The sequence below is a fragment of the Stenella coeruleoalba genome, assembly GCF_951394435.1.
Source record: "Stenella coeruleoalba genome assembly, chromosome: 16".
NCBI classification, from domain to species: domain Eukaryota; kingdom Metazoa; phylum Chordata; class Mammalia; order Artiodactyla; family Delphinidae; genus Stenella; species Stenella coeruleoalba.
Genome location: NC_137162.1, coordinates 37115516 through 37136591, shown reverse-complemented (window position 1 = coordinate 37136591; position 21076 = coordinate 37115516). Strand labels below are relative to the sequence as shown.

The 21076-nt window shown below is 38.3% G+C and overlaps 1 protein-coding gene across 1 annotated transcript in view; it reads left to right on the top strand.

Moving 5' to 3' along the window:
• Window positions 1–21076, top strand: part of LOC307175462 (uncharacterized protein) — a gene marked incomplete at both ends in the record, with an annotated part of 45663 nt that overhangs the window by 1622 nt on the left and 22965 nt on the right. Inside the window, 7 exons of the mRNA XM_079900574.1 lie at window positions 2201–2399; window positions 4042–4151; window positions 6796–6932; window positions 8714–8860; window positions 10307–10378; window positions 10912–10983; window positions 13976–14196. Coding sequence (XP_079756700.1) covers window positions 2201–2399; window positions 4042–4151; window positions 6796–6932; window positions 8714–8860; window positions 10307–10378; window positions 10912–10983; window positions 13976–14196 — 958 coding nt within the window. The remainder of the gene's footprint in view (window positions 1–2200; window positions 2400–4041; window positions 4152–6795; window positions 6933–8713; window positions 8861–10306; window positions 10379–10911; window positions 10984–13975; window positions 14197–21076) is intronic.

The following is a 21076-nucleotide window of genomic DNA, read 5'->3' as shown; positions in this document are numbered from 1 at the left end:
TCATTCTTTTCCAATTCTCTGAAGACAGGCAAAAACCTACAATTACAAAGAGCAAGATCTTCTTGACTGCCACCAGGCTTTCTTCTTAGGGAGTAAATGCAGAGGTGGAGCCTACATTTTGTTAGCTCATTACTGATTTCTCATGTGGAAAATTGCTGTATTCCGAATAGTGGATTTCCTCACTGTTGGAAAGAGATTGGCTGGGTTGTATGAAGCTGGCTGCAGGGTATCCCAAAAGAGTCTCTCCTGCCCCCTCTAGAATCAACAGGCCTCCCTCTGCAGGATTAAAAAAACCCAATTAAATGACAGTGGCATTTCTGAAACTTTTTCCAGGAAGGAAAACTTTAACATTCATGTATGCTTTGACCTGACGAACAGACAGTTTATGCAATGAAAGAGCATGGGGTTACTAAGGCTCCATTCTAGAATGAGGAACGAGCCATGCAAAAGCAGACAAATTACACTCTTTAAAAGGGGAAATATAGGGCTTCCCTGGTGGCGCAGTGGTTGAGAGTCTGCCTGCCGATGCAGGGGACGTGGGTTCGTGCCCCGGTCCGGGAGGATCCTGCGTGCCGCCGAGCTGCTGGGCCCGTGAGCCACGGCTGCTGAGCCTGCATGTCCGGAGCCTGTGCTCCGCGGCGGGAGAGGCCACAGCAGTGAGAGGCCTGCGTACCACAAAAAAAAAAAAAAAAAAAAAAAAAAAAATGGGGGGGGGGAATATAACTGCAAAGTCCCTGAGGAGGGAGAGAGAAGAGCAAGCAAAATATCTGCAAAGGCCCAGTGGCCTTTACCTACCAAATCATTTACCATGAGATGATTCATGGTAAATGAGACCATTTACCATGAATCATCTCATCCCCCCCCATGAATCATCTCATCTCCCATCCACATTCAGAGGCAGCTAAAGTCATGTAGTTCAAGAATTCAAGAGTTTCACAAGAAAAACTGCGAGTGGGACATGGGTAGGATTACTATCTAAAATATGAGATGCCCAGGTAAAGTTGAATTTCTGATAAACAGCAGATGAGTTTTTCATGTAAATCTCACTTTATGATGTACTTATATGACAAAGTTATTCATTGTTAATCTGAAATTCAAATTTAACAGGGCATCCTGGGTTGTTTTGTTTATCTTTGTTTTGGTTTTCGCTAAATCTTGCAATATTAGGCATGGCGAGGGGTGGGGTAGGGAGGTGCTATGAAACACAAAAGGAGAAAACTTTTACAAGAAAGGCTTTACTTAAGGAGGGAGAATTTGGGGAAGATTTGGAGTTAAAAGACATTTATTAGGTGTATCTTTCTAAATGCTTTAAATGAATTAAATGAATTAAACCTCCCGGAAACCCTATGAAGTTGGCACTATTAAGAGTTACCATTTTACAGATCATGAAACTGAGGTAAAACAGGTTATGTAATAGGCTCCAAGTCACACAAATGGCAAATGACAGAACCAGAATTCAAACCCAGAAAGCCGGACTCCAGAGCCTGTGCTCTTAACTACTAAGTCATAGAATCTTCCGTCCTGGTTCTTTTCCTCAGAAACTTGAGAGTTCACAAGAGGGCGTTGAGCTGACTTTACTGCTATAGTTTTCAAATACTCTTCAGGGGGCAGAGGCTGGGGGTTTGACTGGAAGTTTGGTGAGGAAATAGTCATTGTACATTTATGCTCACCTCCCCCTCCTCCTGGAGGAGGCATAAGACTCCATCAAACATGAGCATCTTCATGTCTCTGTAAGTCAAACCCAGGAGATACATGTAAAAGTGAATACATAGTGCAGAGCAGTTACAAGCACACGCTTTGGCACGAAACAGAACCAGGCTTGAGTCCTACCCATGTACCTTATTAGCTGAATGACCCCTTAGGAAAGTTACTTAACTACCTTAAGTCTCCACATGTATAAAATGAGGATCCTCAAAGTAGGACCTACTTTATAGAGTTATTGTAAGAATTTAATAAGCTCATGCATGTCAACCAATCAGCGTAACACCAGGTACAAAGTATGTGCTCAAAAAACTTGTTATGTGATTACAACACTCTACACTAATGACAAGGGGAAAAGTGAATGCTGTTTTTGGTTTTTGCTTTTCCCAGTGTGTGTGTGTGTGTGTGTGTGTGTGTGTGTGTGTGTGTGTTTCTATCATGTTCCCGAGATGCTCTATTTATTATAAATTTCTCTCTCTTCCTTCCTCCCTCCTTCCAGGTGCCCAGCCAGTTGTATACTTGCAGCATGCTCTGTTTGCAGACGGTGCCTCCTGGCTTGAGAATTACGCCAATGGCAGCCTTGGATTCCTTCTAGCAGATGCAGGTTACGATGTATGGATGGGAAACAGTCGGGGCAACACTTGGTCAAGGAGACACAAAACACTCTCAGTGAATGAAGAGGAATTCTGGGCCTTTAGGTAAACTATATCTATGAAAGCTCATGAAGGCAATTTGAGACAAGTCCTTTCAATATAATAGTGTGGGTGGTATTAACAATAATGCATGATACTTGGAGTCACACAGCTCCTCGTAATTTCTATTAACATCTCGAAGGAAATAAACAGCAAGAAGCTCTGATTTCCATTGATTCTCCCACAAACGAATTATATCATCTCAACAGGGTCATTTTAACATACAATTCTATCCAATACTATACATTATAAGTATGTCCCAAGGGACAGCTTAGGAAATTCCTGTGACCAGAGTATGCACTCATTCAACCAGTGTTTATTGAGTGCCTACTCTATGCACTGTTCTAGGCCCTGAGCATCCAAGAGTGGACAAAGTCTCTGCCCTCATGAAGCTTATGTTTATCCTAGTGATGCTGTTACAAGTTTTTTCTCTTGGACAGCCAATCAGTTTTGCAAAGAAGATGTGTATCAGTGCCATATTTTACCTACAGAAACTGTGGTCGAGCATGTGTAGAATACCATTTTCAGGAAAACAAAACCTTGTTAACCTTGTTAATAGGCAAGAGAAAAGAATCTTTTGATATGCTGACGGCTTCTTTTAATGAAAGTGTTTTCTGCTGTCACCAAAGGACAGGCTGATGCCAACAGTGGACATCCTTTCTCAGGCTTAAACTCCCTGTTGGTTTAAAGCCTGCTGCTAGAGCAAAACCACGTTAATGAAATATTCAGTACCCACTGACAAGGTGGAAGGAAAGAAAGAATAGATGAAATCGTTAGGGTCCGACCTTTTGCCCCAGGGCAAGCATTGGGAAATATTTTGTGTGGTTGGTCCTCAGCTGGGAGCTTGGAGTTTATTTACTATAAGGCATCACAACCGTTCTCTTATACTGGTGAGTACCAATCTATATTTCCTCTCATGTTCTTCTAATAAGCAGGCCCTTAGTTCCTGAGGTACTGAATTCTACTATATGTTACTTAGGCCTTTTTTGTTCTCTTGCATTAATGTTGGTCGAACTGGTACTATAGGATTTTGGTATATATTGAATATATCTCTATATGGACAGAAATATTAATAATAGTAACATCTGACTAAGTGTCTGACAGCAGCCAGAGCCATTCCTTTAATACTCTCCAACCCCTATAGCAGCCCTGCCGTATAGTATTATCATGTTCATTTCACAGATAAGGAAACTTAAGCTCAGAGCATTTAAGTAACTTATGAAAAGTTACTCAGCTAGTACATGGTAGAATCATGATTTACAACCAGTTCTGTTTCCAAAGCCGGGTATTAAGTGGCCCTAAGAGTCTTGAAGTTCCCTGGCGGAGACTGAAGTAGAGGCATGCAAACCAGGTAGGGAAAGGACAGTAAAAGAAATGCAAGAGAAGGGAACGAAAAGGAAGAATGACAAGATTAAACTTCAGATAATGTAGTTTACACAAGTCTCAAAATCATTCCTGTTATTAGAAAGTAACACATATAAGTGCAGCAAAGAAAAGCTACAATAGCCTATGTGTAACTGAATAAATAATGAAATACAAACCATGTAAGTGGACAGCACAGAATTCTGTGTGTAAAAAATAAACAAGCAAGTGCTCTGAGTTTTGAACTTAGTTGGGAATATTTATAAGTCCCTGTTTTATTTTTCAGCTTTGATGAAATGGCCAAATATGATCTCCCAGGAATAATAGACTTCATTGTAAACAAAACTGGTCAAGAGAAGTTGTATTTCATTGGACATTCACTTGGTACTACAATAGGTATGTTTACAAGGGTCAACACTTTACAAGGGTCAGAGCCATGCAAAAGTTCACCTTTGAATTGGAACAGAGTAACTGTTTTACGTTTACAGTGTCCTTAATTCTCTGTCCTGTGTTGGGCACATAACCCTAGTTCCCTAAGTGGCTGTGAACCTGAATTCCAGAGACTGTGAATATGTAGGATGAGCCTTTCATCTATTTCCGGTCACCGCAACACATTTGTAATGGTGACGTAATTTCCCAGGAATGATCTGTGCTCAAAATCCAAACAGGTATTTCCAAAGGGTAAGTCTCTAGATCACCTCCAAGCTGAAAAAGTAAAGCCAAATGCCATGAAATATCCTTGAAGAACGTTAACTATGCATCAATCATACCTTCCTCACAACCCACATGGAATTTTAAAAAATAAAAAAGAGAGGCTTATACTCATATTTGAACAAATTGAAAAGATATGGTAACATTTTGTTTGTGAATCAGACCACATAAGCTTACTACAGTAAATCAACTGGGCTTATCCGTTTAGTGTATGATTTAATATTTATGGAGTAGCAATTAATTGTAAGCACTATATAGATTTTTTTTTAAGTCCAGGAAATGTACTTTGAATGTGTGGTTCCTAGATTTTTTCTAAGAAATCAATAGTCTAGCTCCACATAAAAATTTAAAGGAACCCATACTATTAAAAGTATAAATTTGTTAGTAATCTTCCACTAAAGTTTCCAGTTTTAAGAGACTGGGTTATATGAAAATGCAGTATTTTAGTTTGGGTGAAACTGTGCAAGAGACAATAAATATTCCTACACTAGTCTCATTATCATCAAGAGCAAATAGGTGTTTACCAGTGCTTTGTACTGATAGGCAGCTTACAAATTTAGACTAGGCAGTGAACATGAGAGCGAATACACTAAAAGAGGATCAAAGAACTAATAAGGGGACCCAACCCCACCCCCCAAAAAGCTGTCACTAACAGGAAAATAATTACACCATAATAGCTAACACTTAGGAGCCTTTACTATGTTTAGGGTCCTCTGTTCAGGACCTTTCCTACAATCTCTGTCTAAGCTTCAGAACAATCCTACCATTATTATTTCCATCTCATAGAAAAGGAAACAGAAGTTCAAAGAAATTAAGTGGCTCCTTCAAGGTCTCTTAATACATAAACGGTGGCACATTAATTCAAACCAGGTCACTCTGCCTTCACCGACGGGGTGCTTGGGCGCCGTGGAGAAACTGCAGGGAGAAGGACGACTTGAGTGGCGTCTAGAAAAGTGGAGAGGACTCAGATATGCTCTCATATCTGATTAGCAGAGAAAACGGTAAATTTCATCATCAGGGCCCTGCGTTGCATTTAGGGCATGACATTTTTCAGTGAGCGCTATTTGCCTTTTGAGCAGAGAAATTTTTGTTATGTGGGAAGGACCCACTCTCTATAGGACATTTAACAAGCCAGGTCCTAGCCCCTTAAATAACAGTTGGGCTCCCCAGTCAGTATGACCATCAAAAACTCACCTCCAGGGCTTCCCTGGTGGTGCAGTGGTTGAGAGGCCGCCTGCCGATGCAGGGGACACGGGTTCATGCCCCGGTCCGCGAAGATCCCACATGCCGCGGAGCGGCTGGGCCCGTGAGCCATGGCCGCTGAGCCTGGGCGTCCGGAGCCTGTGCTCTGCAGCGGGAGGGGCCTCAACAGTGAGAGGCCCGCGTACCGCAAAAACAAACAAACAAACAAAAAAACTCACCTCCACACATTTCTAGACATCTTCTGGGGGAACAATTATGCCTGTTTCAGTCTTTGTATCAATTACTCAGCCAGTTCCTCTTCTGGCTAAGACAGTTTCAATATTTCAACAAGAAGTTCAGAAGAAAAAAACCCCTGCTATGGCTACGTACACACACACACACACACACACACACACACACACACACACAGTGGAGGGGGGCCCAGGAAAGTACCTCGGGGATCCCAAACACGGAGATCCTCCACATAGCCTTTCCCGTGTGAGGCTGACCCCCACCCTCATCCTCATAGTGCTAGATATGGATGCAATGCTATTCCTGAACAGTCAGAGCAAATGGAGACGTATGGTCCTTACTGGGACCATGGTGGACTGAGGGAAAGCCCGTTCCCTTTCGGATGCAGGGAAGATTCCAGAGGTTTTGGTAAGCATCCAATGAAGCACTGAGAGCAATGAAATCTCATCAACTGTGAGAAAGAAAAACTGTGGCATAACTGGACGATAGTGCAGAAAGAGCTGATTGATTCACCTCCCACAAACTAGAGGCTCTGTGACTCACTCTGACATCTCAGAGTTGGTGGTAAAGGGACAATACTGCCAGCACTTACCCCACGCTTGGGAAGTGAAGGTGTCCCCAGTTTACTCGGCAGGAGTTGCTCCAGCAACGTATCCTTCACTTTCCCCAACCCAGTTAAATTGTCCAGAATAAGAGAAAAATGGAGACTGGAGAGCAGACAGGGCTGAAGGCAGATTAACCCTGCAGGATAACTTAGAAGAGTTTCCCAATTCATCTCCAAGATGAGTGCAGTAAAAGGATGAAAATGACAAAGCAGAGTCCCACTTTTGTTAGTAGAAACATTGCCTAAATACTTCTAATTTTTACAAGATCGTCTTGTCTCCTGTTCTCTCAGGGTTTGCAGCCTTTGCCACCATGCCTGAACTGGCACAAAGAATCAAAATGAATTTTGCCTTGAGTCCTGTGATCTCATTCAAATACCCCACGGGCATTTTTACCAGTTTTTTCCTACTTCCAAGTTCCTCAGTCAAGGTAGGCTCTTCCTTGTGCCAAAAAGCATGTGAGGATCTCCTTTTGGATGATAGATCCTTATTATTTTAAAATCTATTATGAAACAAAAGTAGCACATTTAGATGAAATCTGTAGAAACCAGACTCTGGGATCATGTGCTTGGAGTGGATGTGTCCTTGTGTGTGTTTGTCTATGCCACAATGTCTACAGCTCCCATATGCAATTCACTATACTCAGTTATTAACAGACCTGAGTATAAATCAGAATTTCTAACTGAGCTGACTGCCGTGTCAGTTTAAGATCTACTCACAAGTTTCCTTGTTCCATTCTTATTCCCCTGGGCATGTCAATGAATTCACAGTGCCCAAATGGAAGACATTTTCCAAGTTACATGGGATCACTGATATCCCTGACTTTGATGTTAGAAAAGCCTGAATAATATAACCCTTCCCATATGGGAGCTTGCTCTAATTTACTAAAGCTAAGATTCCAAAGAGTAAATGTCTTACAGCTGAATTATTCATTCAAGTATTTATTGGTTATTTTCCAATGGTTGGAAAAGTAGTTTGATGGTCAATTGTGAGTTTGGGATTTTATTCTTTGAAAGTTTTTTTCTGTTTGCTTTTTGTTTCTCTAAAAAGGCCATTGCCACAATGAACACAGTATTTTATCAAGATTGCCCCTCAAATTTGGAGAGAAGGATAGAATAAATTTTGACCAAAATGAAGTCAAGGAGACCAATTAGGGTATCACAATAATTCATATATATAGTGAGGTCCTGGTCTGAGGTGAAGAGGTAGAAATGGGAAAAAAAGTGTTTGTGAGCTAACACAAGGAAGAACTTCCATGAGGCCTAATGATTGGTTTGATAGTAGTTTTTTGGTATTGTTTAGTAAGCTCAAGTGATATAACTTCCCTTTTTTGTCGTTGATAGTTCTATTTTAAAGTGTGCTGACATCAGTTAGTTTTGGATGTTTACTACATTTGGGCAGAGTTGAGCAGACAAATTAGTTGAATTAAATTCAGAGATAGACACATCTATTTCTAAATACACCAGTTTTGCATATGTGTGGCTTTGCCTACATAGGTCGGGTCTGAGGCACATATTGTCCCTGACTTATCTCAGTTTCTTATCCTCTATTGTCAAACTTCCCGCCACTTTAAGTCCCATTCTCTGGCCCACCCACCATTTCATAATATCCATTGCCCCTAGAAGCTCCAGTCCTCCCATCAGAGATGCCCACCCAAGCTTGCTTTTCCAAAAGCCCTAGAAGTTTTAACTATGCTGCCTCCCAAGACATCATTTTTTTTTCTGTCCAGTGGCACCCTCCCTTCAGTACTCCGTCCTCTACCTTTCAGCATAAAAGCTGGCTACCCTGGAACACTACCAGAAATGTGACGTGTACACGGGTAATAGGGAAAAACCCTTCTTTTCCTTCCTATTCAAGGCAATATTTGACCTTAAGGAGAAACTGCTCTACCTTTCTTGCCATTTAATGAGAAATATAGGCAATCGCTGATTGGACAGAATGTGGGAGAGCTTCACTGTGGAGAAATTAGCTAATTTGAGGTTGAGGGTCCTTACTGCAGTCTCCTTGTAAATTATGTTTGATGATACTAGCTGGGTGGAGACCGATTCATAAATAGGAACTTTTCCTGAATGACTTGGTCTCCTTGACCAAAACAGCAAATAAATATAAAAATATAAGTAGAGCCCCGAGAATTCTCATTCCTGGGATGAAGGGAATGTCAAGAAGTCTGAAAATGGTCCTCAAAAGAATAATTATTTTTTATTTTTACAGAGGATTTTTGGTACCAAAGGTTTCTTTTTAGGAGATAAAACAGGCAAGTCACCTTCTACCAAAATCTGCAACAATAAAATATTATGGGTGATATGTATTGAATTTATGTCTTTATGGGCCGGATTCAACATGAAAAATGTGAACGTGGTATGTATAATGATTCTGGGGCCATTCGACGCTTTTAGAAATTCCAGCTTTTCTTTGATTGATTTTGATGTATCTATTATACTACATAAATTAATGTGGTATTCTAAACTTAAGGGCAGAGATTTGCTATGCATAGAAGATTAGATATTCAATGGACCATGAATGTGAAGACTGAGGAAGACAATAGGCAGCTTCATCTTTTCATACCTGGTCAAATTTAAGAAAATAGTTGTTCCACAATAGGTAGTGGTTTCACATGTTCACAATCAGCTACCACTTACTACAGTCAACTTGATTTTATTTCAGTACAACACAGTATATTAAAAAATAAAATAAAATCATAGAAAAGAAGTACATACAAGCATTAAATTTATTCCATGTATGCCTTCACTTGTGTGAATTTAATCTCAAATAAAATTCATCATTTAACTTGGAACATACAAGACAGAATGGAATGGAGTGTAATCCCTCTCCTATGAAAGAGCAGAAGTCCTGTTTTCATCAACTCCTTGATTCCTGTTGCTGAGAATTCAAGGAGGGGTGAGGAGTTCAGACTACAGACCAGTGTGGTTGAGTAGTTATCTCTGTCATATTCCAAATGGCAGCCAGGGAGACTGTTACAGTGAAGCTAGTTCCAAAATAGCTTTTCTTGGCCAGCCACCCTACCCCCATTCTTTAAGAGGATAAGTTGTGTTAGACCAAAAACCTTGAGGAACGATTGTTCAAAGCCTGCTTCTCCAAAAGTAAAGATTTTTAATAGTTTCCTTGATTTGTTCCATTATATTCTAAGACATACAATTATCAGTACTATTTTATGTCTACAATTTTCATCTCTATTATATTTATTAAGACTAAAGTACAGTACACATGGAAGTGATTGATTTTTAGCTTTTTTTTGGTAGTATTTTATTTTATCCTTACAAGAGCACAGCAAACTGTAGTATGATTTTTAGCATGTCCATTTAATAGATGAAAATACAGAAACTCAGAGATGATAAATAACTTGCCCAAAGTCACAAAGCTTATCATTAACAAAGTTAGGTCCTGAACTCCAGGATTTTTGATCTATTGATCTGTGATCATCACATCTGTACACACACACACACACCCAGCTCTCCCCCACACACACTTGCACAGAGTACCTTTCTTGGTTGCTTTGCTCCGTGATGTCCATCGTTGCTTCTGCTTCAAAATAAGCAAATTATCCTACAGCTTCAGAGCTGATGCAAGTTTGCTCTCAAGCAGCCCATGCCACCAGTCAGCCCATGGTTCACCCACATTCAAGTGCCTGACATGAATTTGTAATTATCTAGATGATTCTTCCTTGCCACTTTCAAAACCGCAATATTTGTTTATTAGTTCTTAGCATAATTATGATCTGCTTCTGAAAGGCATAGTTTTTTCATTGAGTGGTTAATGCTGTAATAAGTGTCCTTTTTCCTTCAGAGCCGAATGGATGTGTATATGTCCCATGCTCCCACTGGATCGTCAATACAGAACATCCTGCATATAAAACAGGTAGGGTCTTTGTCATGGAAAAGTATTCCCTTAATTTTCTTTATATATGAAAGGACAGAGTTAGCATGTCTGTTCTAAGAAACTTAGCAGCTGGCTTCCTTTTTGCCCTTGTCACCACCTTTATGGTTTGATTTCCCTGGATTTTAAGAGAAAGAACAAGGGATGGGGCAGACCAAGTTGGTGACATAAATGAACCCCATCTTAAATCAGAGTTTGTAAAATAGGCCCTGAGCTGAAACAAAAGGTAAACTGGGAGAGCCTCAGAACTGAGCCTTCCCCAGAGAGAGAAATACCTGAGATTTGATTTCCCCTTAATGAGGCTTGGTTTTCCACTAGCTTTTCCTTCAAACCAAGGAGATCATTGCATCACTTTCTGTCGACCTTGTTTTTCATACTGGTAAAATTTATTTATATCTTTCTGCTCATCCTGAAGCCTTATTTTCTTCCCAGCGTACAGTGCTTTTCTAAGATTTGCTGTTAACAATCATGATTCTAACTGTGAATATTACTTTTCTATAAAACATTTAATTCAGCTTTACAGATCTGATGAATTCAGAGCTTATGACTGGGGAAGTGAAGCAGAGAACATGCATCATTACAATCAGGTGAGCTATTCAGTGACCCCAGGAGAGTGGCTTTGAAAACTTACAATGATAAATTATTTGAGAGTAAAAAGAATCCTAGCTGGCAATAGGTCTCATTCACATTGGTTGATAGAGACTTTTTTTTCAAGTCTAGTTTTAATATGTATTCATTTCAGAAAATCTAGAAATAAAAGAATTATATACTAAGGGAGTTAAGTCATTTATAATCCCTCCACCCAGAGATAACTATAGTAGATGTATCAATATTTTATTACATTTATTCCAATCTCAACATCACTGCTTTTCCACAACTTTCAATCTTGCTTTTTTATTTACAGTCATAGCAAAACATAACCAATGTTACTGAGGGTTTTTTTTAACATTATTTTTAATGGCTGCATAATAATGAACATTGCTTTATAAAAATCTATAAAAATTTACAGAGTAAATGAATACACGCTTCTTGATAGCAACAGAAGAAAATTAGGATTACACGTAAAAGTTAAGAGAATTTTCCACCCATGCAGTGTTGAATCTTAAGGCAACTTTTTCCCTCTAACTTTATGCACCAAAATTTATAGACTCATTTAGCCTTCCTATACTTTTAATCAATCCTGTTGCCACCTTCCTTTCTCTAAGTCAGGGGCTGGGCTTCTCAGTATGAACTAAGCACATTTTTCTGATGTTTTCCCAGACTGACATATTTAAGGCTATTAACGCAAACATAGATTGATGAAATTGTTGCTGAACATCAAATCAGTCAATCAGACCAGTCAATTTCTCAGTAATGGATTGAATTATTAGAGAAATGATTCTACTAGCCCTTAAGACAAAGAGAGCTATATATAATTTTATTATTATTTTTAATCAGCTTAAGGTGTGATTTACATACGGTAAAATTCACTGATTTTATGTGTCTAACTCAGTGAGTTTTGAAAAATATATTCATTCATGTAGCCACATCACAAGCAAGATATTGAATATTTTCATTACCCGCAAAGGTTTTTTCCTGCTCCTCAGACAATGTATATTTACAAATGCATATATTTGCAAATGCTTAGAAAAAGGCCATAAAATAAATAAACAGCAAATGTTAAAGTGATAACTTTCAAAAAGGGGAAGAAAGGAAGAGTGAAGTGGATGGACATGAAAGAGAAAAGGAGGCTCTCATTTTGGATTTTACATACATTTGTCTTTTTTCATTATTGTAATGAGCATGTTACATATTGTTTACATTTACAAAAAAATAAAACAAAACACACACACACGTAAGACCATTATTGTCAAGTTCAGCTTTATTGAGGTAAAACTGACCAAAAAATATTTAAGATTGAAGTGTACAACATGATGACAAGTATTGAGAGTGTAAATGTCCTCAGAATTTACACACAGTTAGCTAGCTGGTCCTACCCTACTCCAGGCCAATCCTGTTTTATTTGTTTGTAATTTTAGATCATTGGAAGTCAATTTTCATTACATTCAGAAGTATCAACAGTTTGTCTTCTCCTTAAGTTCCCAGCACAATCTCTGTGTCCACTCTCTGTGTCCACTCTTTTTTAAGAATAAGAGGATTAACCCATGTAAGCCTCATGACAGTAGGAATTTCCTTCTCTTTTGTTCACCAGTATTGTCTCACCTGGCAGAGTATGTGGAACTTACTGGCCCCTTAATACTTATTTGTTGCACGAATGAAATTTGTTAACTTCCCTCTAATCCATCTTAAAATCTCTGTCTTCTTGATTCTCTCCTTCCTTTCACTCTCAGAAAATGAAGGTCCTCTTATTATGCAAGTTATCCTGATCTTGTGCCCTCGACCCCATCTCTTCTCATATCTTCTTACTGGCTTCTCTTATTATCTTAAACGAATCCCTATCCCTTATGAAAAACAAATAAAAAACCTTCCCTCAAAAAAAAAAAAAACCTTCCCTCAACCCATCAATTCTATCAAGTCATCCTACCATCACTCTGTTTTTATCAACATTTTTTAATATTTAAAAGCGAAGTGGAGAAGTATTTCCACTTCTCCACTCACTCCTGAACCCTGGAAAATGTAGTTTTGGTCTTCATCTTCTTATTAGAGCTACTCTATTTAAAGTTGCTTGTGGCTTTTAATTGCCAAATATAATTGCCTATTCTCACCTGTATCTTGTGTTAGTTACCACAGTCTCCTTGCAACTCACCCCCCTGATTTGGACTTCCGTAATATAACCATCTCTGATTTTTTTCCTTCCCCTTTTGATTGCTCCCTTTGTCCTCTGACTGGCTACTCTCTGTCCCCCACTGCTCTCAAATTGTCAGAATTCCTCCAAAATTCTTCAAATCTCTCTCCCCTTTGTCTTTGGAGAACTTAGCCATCCCTATGGCTTCAGTTACCCCCTTATGTGGGTCATCCAAACTGCTTGTCTAGATTTTGTTCAGGACCCATTTCCAACCTATTTCTTCTTCAAGTCATCCCACAAACTGATGCCTATGCAATCATGCTAAGACAGAGCTCTGAGAAATGACCTTGCCTTGTCTTCAAAACTTCTGAAAGATGCCTAGCTGCTTCAGCCTTTCATTTAGACCTTGACTGTCTCCAATCGTATACCCTACAGTATTCCCTTACATATTTTCTTTTCTGGGTACACTGGACAGCTTGGCATTCCTGACCATGGCATACATGTTATTCCTGCCTGCTGGAAAGGCCTGCCACCTTCATCCTTGTCTGTAAAATCCAACCATTCCTCAAGAGTCATTTCAAATGACTGCTCTTTATATGAAGCCCCAGTTGGAAATAATTTCTTCTTTGTCTTCAAAGAAGACAAATGTTTTATAGCATTGAATATACCCTACTTTGTTTACAAAAGTTTATTTAGCCATCTTGCCTTGTTCCTTCACACTCCTTGAATATAGAGCCCATTGCATGCTTTCTTCCTGTGGTCATAGTAAATATTCAGTAGTCTCTATTTATTTGAAGTCAGTTGTTGCTCTGAGGAGCTTCCTCTCATGAATGTACTTTCTCTCTCTTCCATAGAGTCGTCCCCCACTATATGACCTGACTGCCATGAAAGTGCCTACTGCTATTTGGGTTGGTGGAAGTGATGTCCTTATAACACCCCAGGATGTAACCAGGGTACTCCCCCAAATCAGGAATCTCCATTACTTCAACCTATTGCCAGATTGGAACCACTTTGATTTCATCTGGGGCCTCGATGCTGCTCAACGGGTGTACAGTAAAATCATAGATTTGATGAAGTCATTTCCCTGACTGCAATACATCTACTCTTCAGTTAAAAGTTGTTTCCAAGCCCATAAGAGGCTTTGGGCAAAATACTAATCAGCAATGAGGTCTACTCCAGCATCCTTCACCTTGTTGCTGTCGCTGAGGTGTTCCCTTATCACGGCATCCCAGCTAGGAATTATTTGTACTGTGCTGCTCTTTCGGAAATGTCCACATCTGAAATCTTAGAATCTTCCCCTCAGTCAAGGGCTAGGTCTATTTTTAAATCTAAGCCCTAGTAAACTCTTCTCTGCTAACTGTACACTTCAGGGAGGAGTTAAAAGAGGCCTTTCTCTTTCTTATTTCAAATATATATAGTGGTTTCATGCAAATGATACTCACTCCCCATCCCCTGGCCTAGATAAACCTTGTCAAGGGAGTCATGTGGCAATATGTTTTGGGTGGCTGTGATCTTGTGGCTTTCTTGAAATCACAATTAGGGCAATAGTCATATGGTCATCTATAGACAAGCTATGAAACAATCCTGACCCACATCAAGCATGAAAAAATTAGCAGAATGGAAAACTAACCAAATTAAAGTATTCCAGGAGTTTGTTTTACTGTTACAAGCTAGGGGAAAAACTAACTCTTAGTAAGCATATGACTCAACTGGAAGGAATGGAAGGATGTGGCTGTAATAGATTAGCCTACTAGTTATGAACATTTAAGAGGCATTGGACGGTGGTTGATATGTTTACAGAGAGAAAAGAAGGCATTGGTTAATATAAGAATCTGGTTAAGTGGGGGTCAGTTAAGAGAGCTCCTATGGGATTTGTCTTATTCAGCTACTGCTACAACAGTGCTTTGTAATAAACAACTCAGTGGCTTATAACAGCAAACGTTTATTTTTTTATGCTCACAAGTCCACAGTCTGGCTGGTGTGGTTCTATTTCACACTGAAATCACCTGGGTTTGGCTCAAAGCTGTGGGTTGGGTCCAGGTCTGCTCTACATCTTCTCTTCATTCTGGAACTAGCAGCTCTCAGGGTTATGTTCTTTGCATGACAGATGCCAAGAGCACAAAAGGGCTAGCTAGATCACGCTAGCATATTTGAACCTCTGTTTGTTCACATGCCTTTGGCTAATTCAGATCACATGACCAAGCCTTACCTCAGTGGGGTAGAATAGTCTGCTTCACCTGCAGTGTGAAGCTGCAAACCACATGGCAGAGAGTGTGGATATACAATGCTATTATACAGGTGTGCAGAACTGGGGAAGATACTCCATTCTACCATATATAGGCATAAAATTCAAAAGACAAAAATAGGGAATACAATAAAAAATAATTCTTCCTCTTTCTCCCAACTCTTGTCATACACTCTCCACTTCAAAGACACATAACTCTTACCAATATTTTGTGTATCCTTCTACAGACTATGCCATGCATATTCTAATGAATCCACAGATACCCATTTAGTTTTTTCTCCTATAGGTACCGTACTATTCATACTTTTCCACGTCTTGCTTTGATCGCTTAGTATATCTTGGAGATCATTCCCCATCAGTTCATATGGAACACTATTAAAGGTTACATGGAAATTCATTATTAACAGAGATTAAGATGAATTAGGATTTTTTTGTAATTACACACAGTGTTGTAGAAAATATTGTACAAACATCAGTTTATACTTTATACAAATATCATTTATACCTAGAGGATAAATTATCTTTGAACCAGTAATTCTGGTTCAAAGAGCATGTGGAATTTTAATTTTGGATGAAAATATTTTTTAACTTCGTTGGTTGACATGAAATCGCAAATCATAGCTGTTAGGGTGGCTATTATCATTAAAACAAAAGACAACTAGTGTTGACAAAGAAGTGGAGAAATTGGAACCCTTGTACATTGTTAGTGGGAATACAAAATGGTGCAGTCTCTATAGAAAGCAGTATGGAGGTTCCTCAGGAAGTTAAAAATAGAACTACTTTATAATCCAGCAATCCCACTTCTGGGCATTTATCCAGAAGAAATGAAATCAGGATATCAAAAAGGTATCAGTACTCTCATGTTCAACGCAGCACTATTCACAATAGCCAATGTAGAGAAGCAAACTAAATGTCCATCGACAGATGAAAGGATTAAAAAATGTGATTGATAGATATAAATATAGATATAGATGTAGATATAGATATCTCACAATGGAATTTTATTCAGCTTTCAAAAAGAAGGAAATCCTGTCATATTCAATAACATCGATGAAACATGAGGACTTTATGCTAAGTGAAATAAGGCAGTCACAGAAAGACAGCTACTGCATGATTCCACATACATGAGGTAGCTAAAATAGTTAAACTCATAGATGCTGAGATCAGAATGGTGGTTGCCGGGAGCTGGGGGTAGGGGACAGTGGAGAGTTATTAATCACAGGTATAAAGCTGTGGTTTGCCATATGAATAAGTGTAGAGAGATGCTGTACATTGTGCCTATGGATAAGAATACTGTACTGTATACTTAAAAAACATGTTAGGGTAAATTTCATGTTAAATGTTCTCACCACAATAAAAAATTATTAAGCTTTATATTTATAATGTGTGCATTTTTCCTCTTATATATATTTCCATAAAATTTTTTTTTTAATTTAAGCTTTTCTACTTTAAATCAATAAGCTGAGACATATAGAAGAATGCCCCACTCTTACCAATACTACTGCTTTTTTACATATTTTATACTTTAGCTCTGCATATGATAGCAAGTATATTGATGATTATAGGTCAGACTGAGAGTTTACTCTTGGTTAAGAGTTCTACCTAAAATATCTCTTTTAAAACTTATAACCCCATGAGATAGTACTATGGTATGGTCGTCTTTACAGATGAGAAAACTGAGACACAAAGAAAACTGAGGCATAAAAGTCAATTTGCCTAAGATTGTGTAAGTGAAGAAGTCATGGTTTTAACCCAGGAAGTCTGACATCCCAAAACCCACACTGCAGCATATACTTGTACAACTGGGCTCAAATGGTATATGGAACACCATAGAGGTCATACTTGCATTACTCTAGACTAAAATTACTTGGAAAATTAAGGCAGGAGATGGGAAAATGGTTTTTTATTTTTAAATTTTTTGTTTTGCAAACTCTAACTTTCAAATTGAGATGAGTGGATAGAAGTACCATATGATCTATCAATCCCACTTCCGGGTAAACATCCAAAGAAAATGAAATCACTACCTTGAAGGAATATCTGTACACTCACGTTCATTGCAGCATTATTTGCAATAGCCAAGACCTGAAACAACCTAAGTGTCTATTGACTATGACACTTAGGTAATGAGAACGTGATGTATGTATGTATGCATATATACACACATACATACTTATATGTGCATATATGTATATACAGTGGAATAATATACAGGCTTTTTGGAAATCCTACCATTTGTGACGACATGGATGGACCTTGAGGACACTATACTAAGTGAAATAAGTCAGACTGAGAAAGACAAATACTGTATGACCTCACTTATGTGTGAAATCTAAAAACATCAAACCCGTAGAAACAGAGAGTAGAATGGTGGTTGCCAGGGGCTGAGGGGTGGCAGGAATGGGGAGATGTTGATCAAAGGGTACAAACTTTCAATTATAAGATGAACAAGTTCTGAGGATCTAATATACAGCATGGATGGTGACTATCGTTAACAACACTGTGTTGTGCACTTGAAAGTTGATATGAGAGCAGAGCTTTAATGTTCTCACTGTAGCAACAAAGTGGTAATTATGTGAGGTGAAGGATGTGTTAGCTAACCTTATTTGTGGTAAACATTTCACAATATATAGGCATATCAAATCATCACAATGTATACCTTAAACTTACACAATGTTAAATGTCAACTGTATCTCAATAAAGCTGGTAAAAAATTGAGATGAGTGTAAGATTTCCAGGCAAGTCAATTATAACACATTTTCATTGTTTTATCTGAAATATCAGTATCCTTACAAGTAGGCATAGAGTCTAGCAATCCACCACGGATGAGGAATTTGGCTACAGACTTTGTAATACAAATTTATGGAAATTTTGGCAACGTTTCTCCTTTTTGTCTTAACCTTGCATTTATGCGAAGCAAGAAACTCATGCTCACAACCCCGTAACAGGCTCATTATATTACTATAGTTTCCCAAGCTTAGACGTCTCATTGATATTTTTTAATGGAACAGGTAAGTGATAACATTAATTTCAATCAATGCAAATTCATGTCAAATGTAAATTCTTTGGTGAATGTCTTTCAGGAAGTGTAATCAGTTTCAGAGAGGTGAAACCAGACTAAAATAATGGCTTTCTGAGACTCATTAATCCAAAAGCTAGGAAGATATTTGACCATCAAGGGCCTTGCTCAGCTCCAACCACTTCCCCATTCTCCTCCCATGGGAAGCTTACCCACATCTTCCAAGGTCTGGCCAAAACACCACCATATCTGAAAAGCTTTTCCTGAACCTCATGCTCCAAAATTAATAGTGCCTCTTAATAAATCTTTTTTGTTATGTTCCAGAATTATTGCATGGAAGAGTTTTGTGTAAATCTATCTTCCTAATAAATTTTAGGAAGAGGACAGGAGTGACGTCTTTCTTATCTTTTAATTTTTTAAAAACTTTTTATTTGAAATGATATAGATTGATGGGAAATTGCAAAAATAGTATAGAGAGGTGCCACGTACTCTTCACTGTTTCCCCCAAAGGTAATATCTTACATAACTATAGCACACTCTCAAAGCCATGAAACTGACCTTGATACAATCCAGAGTCTATTCAGATTTCACCAGTTTTATATGCACTCGTGTGCACGTGTGCGTGCGAGCGTGTGTGTGGATGTGTACAGTTCAGTGTAATCTTATGTGTAGGCTGTGTAACCACTATTGCAATTAAGACATAGAGCTGTCCATTACCACAAAAATTTCCCTCATGCTATCCATTTATAGTCAACAACCACTCCCATCACCCCCCATCCCTCCTTGAACCTAACCCCTGGCAACCACTAATCTGTTCTTCATCTCTATAATGTTGTATAAATGGAATCACGCAATATGTGACCTTTTGATGTTGGCTTTTTCTCTCAGAGCCATGCCCTTGAGATCCATCCAAATTGTTAACCTGTATGTTTGTTCCTTTTTATTGCTGAGTAATATCCTACAGTACGGATCGGCTACGGTTTATTTAACCATTCACCCACTGGATTACCTCTAAGTTGTTTCCAAGTTTTAGCTTTATGTTTTAACTTTTCATTGCTTTCAGCAAGGGGACTTGAAAACAGAAAGCGCTCAGTTAGGATTCATTCATTTGAATGAACTCCTAGTCTCACCCAAAGCTGAATTCTGTGCTGATACCAGGGGGAAATATCAGTTCTCTAAAAGCTTCCATTGACTTACTACACCATTCTCCACTCATATTTTAATCTGACATTTAGAGATTACAAGATATTGATGTGGTTCTTTTACATTTTAGAGTTCTAACATGATTTAAGTGCTTTGGGGTAGAGTGAAAACAGATCGCTGGTATTCTTGATAGGTTAAGAAATACTTTCCGTAGCCAGTGTCAAGGTGTGACAGGGTTTTAGTCCCATCAGAACTTCAGTCACTTTTAAAATAAAACAAACAAAAATTTCATCAGCATCATCACATCTCCCACAGAGCCAATCCAAGTCCAAATAATAATAATAATGAAAACAATATTGTGCAATCATTAAAAACATTATATAAAGTATAAATAAAAGCACCAATTTTTTTTGTGTGCCAACTGCTCTCCTAACCAAACCAGTCAACTGAGCTGAGAAAGTTAATTTATTTGGAATGCTATGCATCCTCAGTAAGCGTCATCAGAATTAGCACTTTAAAAAAAAAATATCTTCCACACGCTGACACTTCCTCCTCCCCCAAGAAAAGATTCCTGGAAACTCTGCTATAGGTAATGAATACCTGGTCCCAGACTGTCAAAGCGTGTCATCAACAGTGTGGGATGGAGAAGCTCTGCACATTGGAAACAGAATCCAGCAAATCAGAATTGGGGTGGAGCAAAGGGGACATTATTAACTACATACTGTACAAGACTTATCATAAGGCTATGTGGTGATAAACTTTATGTTTATAGTTATAATGAAACAATACTATTCATACTATAAAAATAATATACATGTATGATGGAAAATTAGGAAATGCAAATGTTATTAAAATTGTTTAATACTAGGTAATTTCTTTAAATAGATTTGGGGGGGAGGCATGACATTGGTGTAATGCGTATCCGTATATCAAGTTACTTAAGGTTTGAAAGGCAAATACAGAAAATTACAAGTTCTTAAAAAACCATTCTTTTACTGAAAAGACTTAGTTTTTCTAAGTAAGCAAAGATCTGATAACGACAGTATGAAGTACAGGAAATATTTAATAAGACATAGAATCTTTGCTTCTTAGGCAGATTACATAAAAGGCAAAGAAAAAATTTTATAAGCTTTTAATAACAGAAGACCCATAATCTAAGATATCTTATGATTTTAACAAAGAGGAAATTAAACTCTAGTTTTGTGTCAGCACATTATGAGCAAGTCTGGCAAGGTACTCAGGAAACTTTTCTAATACTAAGGATGACATCAAGGGAAAACGTAAAGTGAGAGTTGACCTTACCTGAATATATTGGAACAATGTGAGATTATACGTCCCAAATTTATAATGAAATTATTGAGAATTGTTTCGAATTTTAAATCCAGAGAGAACTTTTAAAGAGACAATTCACAGAAACTGATGTAATTGCTTTCGATCGTAGGTGAGCCTTTGTCCTTGAATGTAGAACATGGAAATGTTACATTTTATTCAAATGCGTTAATAATATTCAATGATGAATTAAAACACCTGGATTTTAGTTATGGCCTTGCC